The sequence below is a fragment of the Corylus avellana genome, chromosome ca2 (assembly GCF_901000735.1).
Source record: "Corylus avellana chromosome ca2, CavTom2PMs-1.0".
In the NCBI taxonomy this organism is placed as follows: domain Eukaryota; kingdom Viridiplantae; phylum Streptophyta; class Magnoliopsida; order Fagales; family Betulaceae; genus Corylus; species Corylus avellana.
Genome location: NC_081542.1, coordinates 6,972,263 through 6,985,137, shown reverse-complemented (window position 1 = coordinate 6,985,137; position 12,875 = coordinate 6,972,263). Strand labels below are relative to the sequence as shown.

The 12,875-nt window shown below is 35.8% G+C and overlaps 1 protein-coding gene across 1 annotated transcript; it reads left to right on the top strand.

The window, feature by feature from the left end:
* The first annotated feature begins 1,828 nt into the window (after positions 1–1,828).
* Positions 1,829–12,821, top strand: LOC132171688 (serine/threonine-protein kinase EDR1-like). Its single transcript, XM_059583070.1, has 11 exons — positions 1,829–2,467; positions 4,838–5,260; positions 6,585–6,688; positions 8,027–9,210; positions 9,849–9,889; positions 10,235–10,303; positions 10,878–10,978; positions 11,166–11,244; positions 11,325–11,423; positions 12,124–12,192; positions 12,304–12,821. The coding sequence occupies exons 1-11, from the start codon at positions 2,048–2,050 to the stop codon at positions 12,355–12,357; spliced, it is 2,643 nt and encodes an 880-aa protein (XP_059439053.1). The 5' UTR covers positions 1,829–2,047; the 3' UTR covers positions 12,358–12,821.
* Positions 12,822–12,875: the final 54 nt, after the last annotated feature.

The window sequence follows — 12,875 nt, the reverse complement described above, 5'->3', positions numbered from 1 at the left end:
TTTATATTCCAGAATAAATAGTGATTAATTAAGAGATTATAATACAATGTTTTTAATCATTCATGCACAGTGTTTTAACAATGGGTGTAATAACTAATAAATAAATATCACCTTTGAATGTTTTGAATGATGTACAAGAATGAACTAGGTTGATATATGCTTCTGTGGTGTATTAAGTGTTCTAGGACTTACGTGATTAAATTGATGTTAAAAGGTTGCATGAAACTATGATTTAGGTTGATTTTGTGGGTTTTATTTCTAACCCATTATGCCTATCCATTTTTTAAAAATATTTTTATATTTTTAGGTTTTTTAATTCTTTATATGGCATATCGTCACATGTAAGCTTTTTATTGGGTTAACGTGGAGTTCCGTCAATTTTATGGACGGATTTTAGACAGAAGTATCATTCTCCATTTTTAGCCACAAGCAAGGTAATGAGTAAAAAATAATAATACAAATTGAAATTGAAACCGAAGTAAAAAATAATAAACAATAAAAATAAATATAAGTAAAAAAAATACACAACTGAAACCGAATACAAATTGAAACCGAATAATAATGAGTAACTTATTATAAATTACTTATTATAAATTGAAACCGAATAAAAATAAATTGCTTATTATAAGTAGATATAATAAGCAAGGTAATTATATTTTTAGCCACATGTAAACAATACAAATTGAAACCGAAGTAAAAAAAAAAAAAAAAGCCCTTAAACTGCAATGGAGTAATGAGTGCTTAATAATAATAATAATAAGTATTTATCACATACTAAAAAACACATTCCACTTTTATAGAAGCCAATTTATAAATATATTTATGTCATGGTCTTAGCACAATTAGTTAGTTAATAGGTTTGTCATCAATAATGGTGGTTCAATGGTATGAAAGAAATTCTTAAGTGGCTGGATATGTACTAAGCGTGGGTTCGAATCCTGCAATAAGAATCCTCAAACAAGCATGGCTAGTGTTAGTGGCCTTATATCCCACTAATGCCTAAAGAGCCTGGGTTAAACTATGATTCAATCGAGTTTGAAGAGGACATGCGATTTTTCACCTACCCTTCTTGTTGTTGGTTCTCTTGGCTTGGTGCTATTATGTTTATGCTCAAGTAGAGTACACATAATTAGAGTCTATTTAAGATTGCGTTTAAAAAATAAAATTTTAAAGTCAAAAAAGGCTTTTGAGCAAAAGCTTTATTTTTAAGTTTTTGACAAAAATACGTTTGACGATTTTTAGGCTTTTTGAACCATTAAAAATACTTTTAATTTTTTTATTAAACGAGTACCTTTTTTTTTTCAAATAGACTTTTTGAATGTTAAAAACATTTTTAAACTCTTCAAACGCAATTCGAAACATGCCCTTAGTTGTCTTTTCCTACTTTTTTTTTTTTTTTAATAGAATATAAAAAGGGAAAAAGAAATGTTAGTTAATATACTTAATAGGTTTACCATTTAGCGTGCCAAACACAAAATACATGTCATGCCTCAAAATTCAAGAGGGTAGATGACGTGGATATTGACCTCAACGTAATCGAACCCGATCTCCCACTTACTCCACCATGTCGCTCTCTCATTGGCGCGTTTACTTTTCTTTCTCTTAGGCTCTTATGAGAGCGTGAATGGCAGTCTCGTAAATGTAATACCGACGTAATAGTAACCTTCCGACGTATAGTAACAGTAAATAATACTACTAACTAATCTTCACACTTATTTACCGCAACTACGACTTTTGACCCCCGCTGATTTCACCCGGACCGCCGATGTCGTATGTGTGAAAGGGATGTGATAAAATAGTCGGGGAGAGTAGCGTTAGCCTGCAACAATCAACGTACGTACGGTACTACTAGTATTACCGCGTTAAGTTTTCCCTCCTCACTTTCCTCTACCTCCGCCCCCCGAAGCCAAAAAGAAAGCGAGGGAAAGTGAAGGAAAATAGAGAGAGAAAGTGAGGGAAAATAGAGCGAGACAGTGAGAAAGTGAAGAGATAGAAAGAGGTCAAGACTAAAGAGCGAGAAAGTGAGGGAAAGAGTGGGAAGAAAGAGATGAAGCACATTTTCAAGAAGCTTCACTTAGGGAGCAATCACGACCCCAACCGATCGAACGAAAACCCTAATTCGACCACTGCGACGCCACCGTCGTGCGCCTCCGATCAAACTGCGGTTTCCGGTCACGTCCAGAGCTCCGGCGCCGGTCCGGCGAGTCCTTTGTCGCCGTCTCCGGCTCCTTCTCCGGCTAGCAACGCCACAGGTGCGACGGCCGATCCTGCGGACTATATGTCGGAGGAGGAGGAGTTCCAGCTTCAGCTGGCCATGGCGATCAGCGCGTCGAAATCGGAGTTCCAAGACGATCCGGAGAAAGATCAGATCCGCGCCGCGACGCTGCTGAGCTTGGGCGGTCATCGGATCGACTCGACGAGGGATAAGGACGAGGTTACGGCGGAGGCGCTATCGAGACAGTATTGGGTGAGTTTTTGCTTAAACACTTGGAGATGAAATTCGGTGAAGTTTTTGGTATTGACTGTAGTGAATGATCTTGAATTGGGGGTTTTTGCTGGGTTTCTTAGCTATTTCTACGGAATTTTGTATTGGGTTTTGGATTGGTTTAAATTAGGGCATTTTACTGTTCATTTGTGTCAACGGTTTAAAATTTGCTTAAACCACCTTTGAATTTGCTTAAATCACCTTTGAATTAGAGGAAACTTGGTTCAATGATGTGTGATGGAAATGGCATGTAGTGAAATGTACTATACGAGCTTGATTTAGAGGCTTTTGATAGTTGCCAATTTGTATTGGGTTCTCTATTGTTGTAGACTGTGGAATTTACTGTTCAAGTTTGCATACTCTTTGAAATTGTTTTAATTTACTTTGATATAAGGGTTTCCAAGTTTCATGGGCTGTGATTGCATGTAGCATCTGGGGAGCTGTACTGTGTGACCTTAATTTATTGTGGTTTAGTTGGTGTGTATAAGCATTTAGTTTTGGATGGATGTTGATTCGTGCAGATTGTCAACATTCTGCTTAATCGACAGCTAGTTTGGCAGAATCTGGTTTCTGCAAAAGAACATAGCAAGTGGTTGAGTTTAATTTTCCTGAACCGTTTCTAAGTTTTGAGTGTTTCTAGATTGTACCATGTGAGCTTTGGTTACCAATATTCCCTCAAGTTTTGGTGATTTGTAGTGAAGTATTTTCTGCCTGAGTTGGAAATGGTGTTGAATGGAGCAAAGTAGTGGATGTTATCTTCATGCTCTGTTATAATAGGCTACTTTTTGTTCATGAAAATAAAACTATGTTGTAAGTGGTTTCTGCAAGTAGTTCTCATGAAATTGGTCAACTTTAAAATAGAATAAGTTTCATGTGTATTCCCTCCAAGCCAAATGCTATAAAGTGTTATTTTGGGTAAAAGTTACTTTCCACTGGATATTTTACAGAACCGACCTGAATTTTGCTGGAATTTGGTCCATGCCATGTGAAGAACATCAATTGCAGATTCTTAACCAAAGTTTCTTGAATTTTATTTCCCCAATGTTTTAATTTGTTTTCTGATGACATTGTAAGTTCTGTCATTGGGGCTTTTTACTTAGTTTTTGGCAATTTTTTTAATGGATTCCTACTGCGATCTACTTCTGCATGGGGATTATCATAATATAAATTAAATGATTAAATTCATCTATTTTTATCAGATTAAGTTTTTGGGATAAGTGGTAATTTAACATGGTATCATAGCGAAGATCCTAAATTCGAGCCTTGTTTCCATTATTTATCTCTCATTTCAATTAAATATTCAACTTGTTGAATCTCACTTATTAAGGAAAAATTTGAGCATACACGCGATGGGGAGTGTTAGAATATTAATTAAATGATTAAATCAACAATTTCCTATCAGCTCAAGCTTTTGAAATAAGTGGTGATTTAACATAATTCGGGAGTGTTAAATAGGAAAATGTCTAAATTCTGTGTGTGACAGTGTCACTCACTGGTAAGCAAGGAAAAATTTGGTTCATGAAGATTGAAGTAACGAAAACATGCAAATCTCATTTTGTTCCTGAGTTTGTTAATTTTACCTTCGTGAGCATTTCTTGAGTATCATCATTATTGCGTGCTAAACTGGGTATTTGTGATTTATATGCGGAGAATTTGCTTTGATAATTGGCTGGAACTTTCGCTGTCCAAATAAAATCAATTACGGAAAAATGTAATAACTTTGAACTATGCACTTTACTTTAGGCAAACTATTTTCCATACAAGCAGAAAAAGTATCCAAGCTCTTCTCTGACTGGATTCTGCACTTGGAAGTGTTAATTTTTGTAAATCAGAGGAAAAATTCCTAGTGGAAAAGTTTTTTTTCCCTCACAGTTGTGTCGGTTTAAATTACAATTTTAGTTTGATTATTGAAACTGTGTAGTTGACTTTTATCCCTTTTTTTTGTTATTTTTTAATGTTGCTTCTTAACAATAAATGATGGTGTTTTGGCCAGCATACTGTGAGTGAGAGAGAGGAGAAAGAAGAAAGACTTCCATGGTTTCAAAAAATTAACATTGCACTTTTTCAGATATCTTTCCTTATGTTGCAATTTAGAATTCAGAAGGGATTTCAGATATGTAGAATCTACACCTCAACTGGTGTAACTGGATATTACTTATCCACTTACACACACAAAAAAAATAAAAATAAAAACTGTGCAACTGGATATTGCGCCAACTTTATTGTGACATCCTTAGATGTTTGCTTTATGTTAGTGCTTGATTATGTTTTGCTTGCATTTGTACTTCAGTTTAAAAAATGTTTTCGTACTCCTCCTATTTGGCTTGACGTGTTGTGTTTTTGGTTCACCAGGAGTACAATGTGCTTGACTATGAGGATAGAGTGGTGGATGGTTTTTATGATGTATTCGGGCTCTCCACAGATTCAGCAAACCAAGGAAAGATTCCGTGTCTCACCGATCTTGAAACAAACCTTGGGAGTTCTGGCTTTGAAGTTGTAATGGTCAATCGAACAATGGATCCTGCTCTAGAAGAGTTACTGCAAATTGCACACTGTATTGCTATAGACTACCCTGTAGCTGAGTTTGATGTGTTGGCAAAAAGGCTTGCTGAACTAGTTAATGGACATATGGGTGGGCCTGTGAAGAATGCTGAGATAATGTTGGCACGGTGGATGGAGAGGAGAACAGAGTTGAGGACATCTCTTCCCACAAGTGTGTTGCCTATTGGGTCAATAAATGTTGGTCTTTCTCGACACCGTGCTTTGCTTTTCAAGGTCAGCTATCGGACTTTCATTATTGACTTTAGGCTCTATAGGCAATATCGTATGGATCTATTTCTTGTGGCTATACTGTTTATTAAAATTCCAGGCCAAATTTGGTGTATGCCATTCAATGCCATGCTATAATATTATATGGGTTCTTTCTCCACCTAGTAAATTTGTCTAAGCTGGAATTTTAGTTTTGTTTTCAAAAAGCATCTATTATTTTTGGAGGTGGGGATGGGTTGAGGTTGGTCATAGGTTCAGAGCTTATCAAGTATGAGCAATAGTGATCGTAATCTTATTGTCACTATAAACTATCATTGGGTCTTTAGAATCATATCCAAGTTATGCCAACAATATCGTCAACCATAATATTTCACATACCCCATGTGCCATGACCCAAAATTCAACTTTTGCGCTTTAATTTTACAACCATTGGCTGTTTTTTACTACACTAGGTAACTAGATTTCCTTCTACAAATGTGAAATATCCTAAATTAGATCTTTGGTCCGTAACTAATCCAGCCCAATTTGTATTTTTATGTGACTTAATTTTCAAGTGATTGTGTCGAGAGAACAAGAAACCTTTACCTGGTGAAACTTTCAAATAGCCACGAACCCTGTAAATTGTTTCCTTATGAGACTTACTTGGTGAATGCATAAATTAGCACAAACTGCATAGGCAATGTCTGGACGAGTGTGAGACAAATTGATTAATCAGCCAACCAATCATTGATATCTACCTTTATCATTCTCTCATAACTTATTATTATGCTCTACTGGGTTGTCAATACCCTTACAACTGAGCATTTCTATTTCCTTGAGTAGATCAACAATATATTTTTGTTGAGAGACGTCTCAATCTTGCTTCCTCAATGCCCAGAAAGTGTTTTAAACTTCCTATATCTTTTATCTCAAACTCATTGGCATGATGATTATTCTGCTTTTGTATTTCATTAAAAAAAAATGTTCATGTAAAAATTGAAGTCATCTGGTTTCGAACCAAATTTAGAGGATGTCTAACTATCGTGTTTTTTTTTTTTTTTTTTATCTGGGCCAGCTCCTGTAAAAAATATTGAGGCGGCACTATTTAGTGAGTTCCTTTTAAAAAAATAAAATAAAAAATAAAAAAATAAAAAAACATTTTGCTGAAAGTTTTCTGGCTTATGATTGTGCAAAATTTTTATCTAATTGCTCTTTTTTTGGGCTACGTTTTTTAATTGAACTATAAATATACTTAGGGTTGACCAATGATCTATATAAAGTTCCTCTAACAATATGAGTTAGGGGGCTAATTGGAGATGTATACTCATTTTCTCTGTTTCTGTTGATGTAGGTATTAGCTGACAATATGAGGATGCCTTGTAGACTAGTAAAAGATAGTCATTACACTGGCGTTGAGGATGGTGCTGTCAACATAATAAAGTTGGAGGATGAAAGGTTATGACTTGTGCCTTTTTGTTAACCTTTGTTGATAATGATGGACACTTATTTGTGTATGCTCAGTGGGATTTAGATTTTTGTAACTGAGATAATCAGCTGATACTTCACTTATCAAAAAAAATAATCAGCTGATACTTATATGTGAATGTGAGTTTTGCTTAGTGTTCAAAGGATTTATTTTCCTTTTTCCTAATTTGTAAGTTGCCTTTGATTTAAGCGTGAAATGCTTCCTCAACTTTTATCTTTTTCTTGTGTCTTTCTTTGGTTTGGGTTGTTGGGTCTTTCTTGTGCTCACTTTAGCAGGGTGTTTCCTGTTGTATATTGCCTGTGTACTTATCGGCCTCAGGCTTTTTATAAAATTTCTCTTTAATTAGCAAAAAAAAAACTTTTTATCTTTTCACCACCCAGAATTTATCTTTAAATGAAACAGTGACCAAGACAATAGCTTTATCATGTGCATAATATAGGGAGGTTGTGTCTTATTGCAATTACTATTAGATTCTAGCGTTAATGTGTGGCCCCTCAAGTACCTCGCTGTCCCCTTGGAAGTGATCCTTCAAATGCCGGTGTTTGGAATTTACATATTGACAAGGTGAATAATCAAGTGGAAGGGAGTGTAAATTCTTTGCAAAGTAAAATTTGACTACCAATACATTAATACTTGGGTAATATCATCTGTATCTTCAGATTCTTGTGGATGATTCTCTTAAAACTGAATAAATATCAAATGAATGTATGTCACCAACATAACAAATATTTCTTCTCCATTAATTAACCATTTTTTATCTTAAGCAGGAAAGCCACTTCGGTACAGGTTATTTGATTTTGAGAATAACATCCTGCAAGGGATGTGCTTGGGGAGAGTTTCTAGAAATTAAATCATCTTTGGCAATCACTATTTTCCTTCACCAGCTTCTGTTCCTATGTTAATTAGATGTCAGTCCGAAGTTAGATGTCCTAATTCATGGTTACTTTTGCCTGATCTTGTACCTACTCCCTCTGCATTTATCCATGTATTTATCTAGTCTACAACTTAGATGTTCTCCATTATGATTTTGTTTTGTGAGTTTTATTCGTCTCTGTACTCAAGTCTTGCTTTTTATTTTCTCAGTTATGTATAAAGTTGTTTTTCCCCCCATAACCCAACCAAATTCCAAAATTCATGCATGTCCCATGGTTTGTTCTATTAAATGCATTAAGCAAATCTTCGTGAGATGCATGCAAATTGAGTGTGTGCGCGTGTGTGTGTGTGTGTATGTCTAAACCTGGATAATAAAATTTTGTAAACTATTTATGCTTCTACACAGGGCTAATGTATATCTTTTTCTCCTTCAGGGAGTTTTTGGTTGATCTAATGGGAGTTCCTGGAATACTCATACCAGTTGATACTCCAAGTGCAAAGGAAGCTACCTTTAACCCATATAATCCAAAAGTAAACAAAATCTCATCTCTCCATTCCTCTAATGACAGCGGAGTTGCATACTTCAGACCAAAGACTTTACTTGGTGAGGGCAGTAGTCAAAATGCTGAAATGGAGAGTAGCTCACCCTTGGATAAAAGGTCAAGTTCTGAAAAGGCAGAGTCCATGCCCCCATTCCTGCGTGCAAGTGGTGATACTGCTGTTGGTTCATCTGGTACATCTAATAGGCCAACTCCTGATCAGTCAGATCAAATTTCCTCATCAGGCATTGGCACCTCTATGTATAAAGGCAGTCGCATGGTCCCTGCAGTTGGTGATGGTGTGAGGATGAATCTCAATGTAGTTCCGTATAACCAAAATAGCCCTGAGGACTACAAAAACCTCTTCGCAGATCTTAATCCATTCCATATAAAAGGAACTGGCAAAACTTCTGTGCATAACAAAGCTGCAGAGAATAAAGTCGATGAACTTCAGAGACTCAGAAATAACACTGTTTCTGGTCGACCTCCTGCACCATTGATGTGGAAGAATCGATATGCTTGTAATGAAGTCCCTCAGAAAAAGGAGTATGATTATATGGAGGGTCTGTTTCCAAGAATTAATCGCGAACCTAATGACTATAATCTGTCATCGTTAGCTTCCACCAGTTCTGCTGCTAAGTCTGGCAAGATCTATGGTGATGGTTTCAAATCATCTGGTACTTCAGATATGTCCAGTAGAGACACTGATGGGGGAAATTCTGTCAGTGTCACCAGTTCCATGTTGCAAGCTAACAAAAGTCAGTTTAAGATGTTGCCTTTGGTTGAGGATCAGAATGCTAATCTAAAGGGAGAACGTCCCAGGAATGGGGAGGAATTGCAAAGTGACACAATGGATGTGGTTAAAGAACATGAAGAGCATGAAATTGGTTTCCATGATCTTAGAAAGTGCACACACGATAGATTTATGGAGACCAATTTGAAATTGAAGGATCCAGAAAATCCTAGCTCGTCTGTTGATTCCAGCACAAATAGGGTTGATCAAATATTTGATGATGTGGATGTAGGAGAATGTGAAATTCGTTGGGAAGAACTGGTTATTGGTGAAAGGATTGGATTAGGTAAAGCATATGGCTTGTTGGATGCCTTTGTTATGTTTAAGAATCTTGGTTTCATTGTAAAATTTGTTTTTTTTTTTAACCATGTGTGTGTGTGTACGTACGTATGTATATATGTGTGTGTGTGTGCGTGCATGCATGTGTTTTTGTGTATATATGTATATGTACTACCAATTGTTAAGATAATGGTAAACAATTGGTAAGTTATCACCATTTTCCATTAGTTGAGGCTTTTGAGACAATTGGTAATTTATTACTAATAAAAGTGTATTGCCTATGGTTGGTTTAGTCCTGATGGGTGTTTTAGCTGTGTGTAGTTAAAAAAAATTAAAGAAAGAAAGAGTAATAGTAATAGTGTATTAATTATGTATTGGGAACTTAATATCCTTAAAAGGTTCAGGGGCCTTTCCCTTTCTTTCTCTTTCTTTTTTGGCTATAAAAAGAATGGTAAATTTCTTTGGAGACTTAATGGTGCATCGTATTTTTGTAGCTCTGTACTAGTGTTATGCTTAATAAATCAACTACTAGGAGGAGGGGCTTGTTTATTCCAATCCTTGCATAGCAATAACCTTCTGTATTTTTTTTTTTTTTTTTTTTTTGAGAGTTTTGTAATTTTTTTTATTCGTTTTCTTTCTGCATAGGTTCATATGGAGAAGTTTATCATGCGGATTTGAATGGAACGGTGAGTTCTACAATTCCTTTTTGTAGTACATATAGTTGCTAAGCATTGTAAAATTTTGCTATTTGCTCCTTTGCTATAAATTAGAAGAGTTAAATCTTACTGTCCTTTTGTCTTTTGCTCTTTATAGTTCCAGCTATTTAATATTGATATTATATTAGATATTAGATTAGATGTGGACGATTCTCTTTCTTTGTTGTCATCTTCACAATACTACTTTGCTGTTACTCACAGTGTCTCATATTATTAGTATCTAGTCTTACCTTAACATCAAAAAAGGAGCTTTTTGAAAATTGCAGTGAAAGTGACAGATTATCTAATTTTCTTCTGGTAAATTTTGAATGACAGGAGGTTGCTGTGAAGAAGTTCTTAGACCAAGATTTCTCAGGTGCTGCTTTGGCTGAGTTCAAAAGAGAAGTAAGCAATGAACTGGCTTTTATATATGCATGTGATATTGCTCTTTTTGATTCAAGGGAAGGAAAAATAAAATCGAGAGCCTTACATTTAACCATGTCATATCTGGATGCCTTCTATAATTACCTTAGATGGTAACTTGGTAAGTAATGCTGCTCTGCAATTCTGAATGTCTAGACCACTAAAAAAACAAAAAACAAATGAAAACTCTGGAAAATAATCATGCATAGCAGCAGTGGTGGTATTGCCTTGATGGCTGGAGTCTGAGGTGGTAGCAGCAGCAGTCCCAATGAGGGAGCAGTATGTGATGACACCACCAATGATGCTGTTGCATACACCTTTTGCTGCCTTATATGAAAGTAATAGATTCCATTAGGAGAATTACAAGAATCCCCAAAGCTACAGAACCCAACTTTTAACAGAATCGACATTTGGTGATAGAATGGAATGGCATAACAAGAATTGAGGGCCAAGTTACTTTGTTTATTTTTTTCTGTTTTTTCGGGTCCATGGCTTTAATTTGGAATCAATCCAAAATCAATGACCTGCATTTTTCATTTCTCTTCTGTAATATAAGGTACGGATAATGCTTAGACTGCGGCATCCAAATGTTGTTCTTTTCATGGGTGCTGTTACTCGTCCTCCAAACCTCTCTATCATCACTGAGTTTCTTCCAAGGTATAATTCTGTGCCTCACTTTGTTGTCATACATAATGAGTTAGATATTTTGCAAAATAACATTCATCCAATACGAGATTCTAGTATTCCCAGCAGATTTTACCTGTGTTGATTGGTATTTAAATGCATACATAGTTGTGTCTTACTTTCACGTCATAATTCATGTTACTGAAGTTTGATATTTCAGGGGAAGCTTATATCGGATTCTTCATCGTCCTCAGTGTCAAATTGATGAGAAGCGCAGAATAAAAATGGCTCTTGATGTGGTCCGACAATATCAATCCTCTGTTTTATTTGAAGAGCATTTACATCCATACCCATTATTAAAGCTCTTGTCATCTTGCAGGCAAGAGGCATGAATTGCTTGCATACCAGCACACCCACAATTGTTCACCGGGATTTGAAGTCACCAAACCTTTTGGTTGATAAGAACTGGAATGTCAAGGTATATGATGATTTTGTTTCAGTGTCATTTTGGCGCACTGATTCTTACTTTCATTGCTTGTTACTTGCCTCACTATCTTGCTGCTCACATAATCAATATCGATGGTTGATTATCTCTTGATAGTTTGGAGTCAGGCTCACCCATAACTCACAAATTTTGTAATTTTGTGTCTACTTTGACTGGATTTCTGTTTGTTTAATAAAGGTGTTCCGTTCGAACCTTAATTCCACAACTTATCCCCATTTTAGCCAAAGTAGTCTACGTATTGGGCCTCACTTATTGTAGGAGTATTAGAAGGGTAAATTTAATTATAAAATTCACTTGTTCCTATCAGCTTAAATTTTCAGGACAAATGATGATGTAACATATTGGTCTGCCTGCCTAAGGGACTGAATCATTTTGAGTTCAAAATCTTTTAGTTTGAATTTAAAAATGGTTTATGCGCTAAGCCCATTGTTGCATGGCTTGTTTAGCCTGAAACTTAGGCTGGAGTATAGATTGTTTAGAATGGTGGAGAAGCTTAACAAGCTGGTTGATGCATTCCACGGGGAATTATATGATACCCTCTTTATTTTGATAAGAAGTGACAGAATTGCATGAAAGTTCATAAGATAAAATAAAAAGTGACAAACAGCAGTATGCTGTCAAATATAGGAGGTGTTTTAAGGTAATTCTGACAGACTACAGCTCTTCTATGCAGGTATGTGATTTTGGGTTGTCACGCTTGAAGCACAACACTTTCTTGTCATCCAAATCAACTGCAGGAACGGTAAGAATCTGAGATTGTTATTCAATTATTTTTTCGATTGTTTATGTAGAAGACACAATTTGCATCAGCTAGCTTACTTTGACATCCTTTCATCTTTTATCTCTGTGTTAGCCTGAGTGGATGGCTCCAGAAGTTCTCCGAAATGAGCCCTCAAATGAGAAGTGAGTTGTTATTGTTTTAAGTTATTTCTATTTTGTATATTCAAGTCAGTTTATGTTCAGTTGTCTTCTTATACTACCTAGCTCTACCCTAATCCATTAATCTTTCATAATGTCTGGAAGCTCCAATAGTCCCATGGTTTACTTGCTTAGGCACATCTTGTTTGTGCTAGAGGGAATTTCTCTATCAGGTGTATCTGTTTTGGCTTACCATTTTAATCTGGGCTGGGTATGGATTTTGATGCCTTGTTGGAGTTGTCTTAGTCCTTAAGAGTCAAGGTGGGAAAGATACTTGAGATCATTTCAGTTCCATTCTAAATAAGATCAGAGTTTCACAGTTAGGTTAACTCATCAAATACATAAGAAGGGTAGGTAGGGGATAGGAGATTATCTGTTGAATTACCAAATACTTGTTCTCTTCTGGTCTTGGAATATGCCTAAAATGCCCTGCTAATAATATGGCTGGATGAAACTGAGCATTCAATAAAATTCTATAATCTTTCAGCTATGGCATTGCAGCAACTT

Coding starts and splice junctions, on each gene's coding strand:
- LOC132171688 (XM_059583070.1), top strand. CDS start 2,048: ATGAAGCACATTTTCAAGAAGCTTCACTTAGGGAGCAATCACGACCCC. Junction 2,468..4,837: donor CGCTATCGAGACAGTATTGG/GTGAGTTTTTGC, acceptor TTGGTTCACCAG/GAGTACAATGTGCTTGACTA. Junction 10,979..11,165: donor ATCACTGAGTTTCTTCCAAG/GTATAATTCTGT, acceptor TTGATATTTCAG/GGGAAGCTTATATCGGATTC.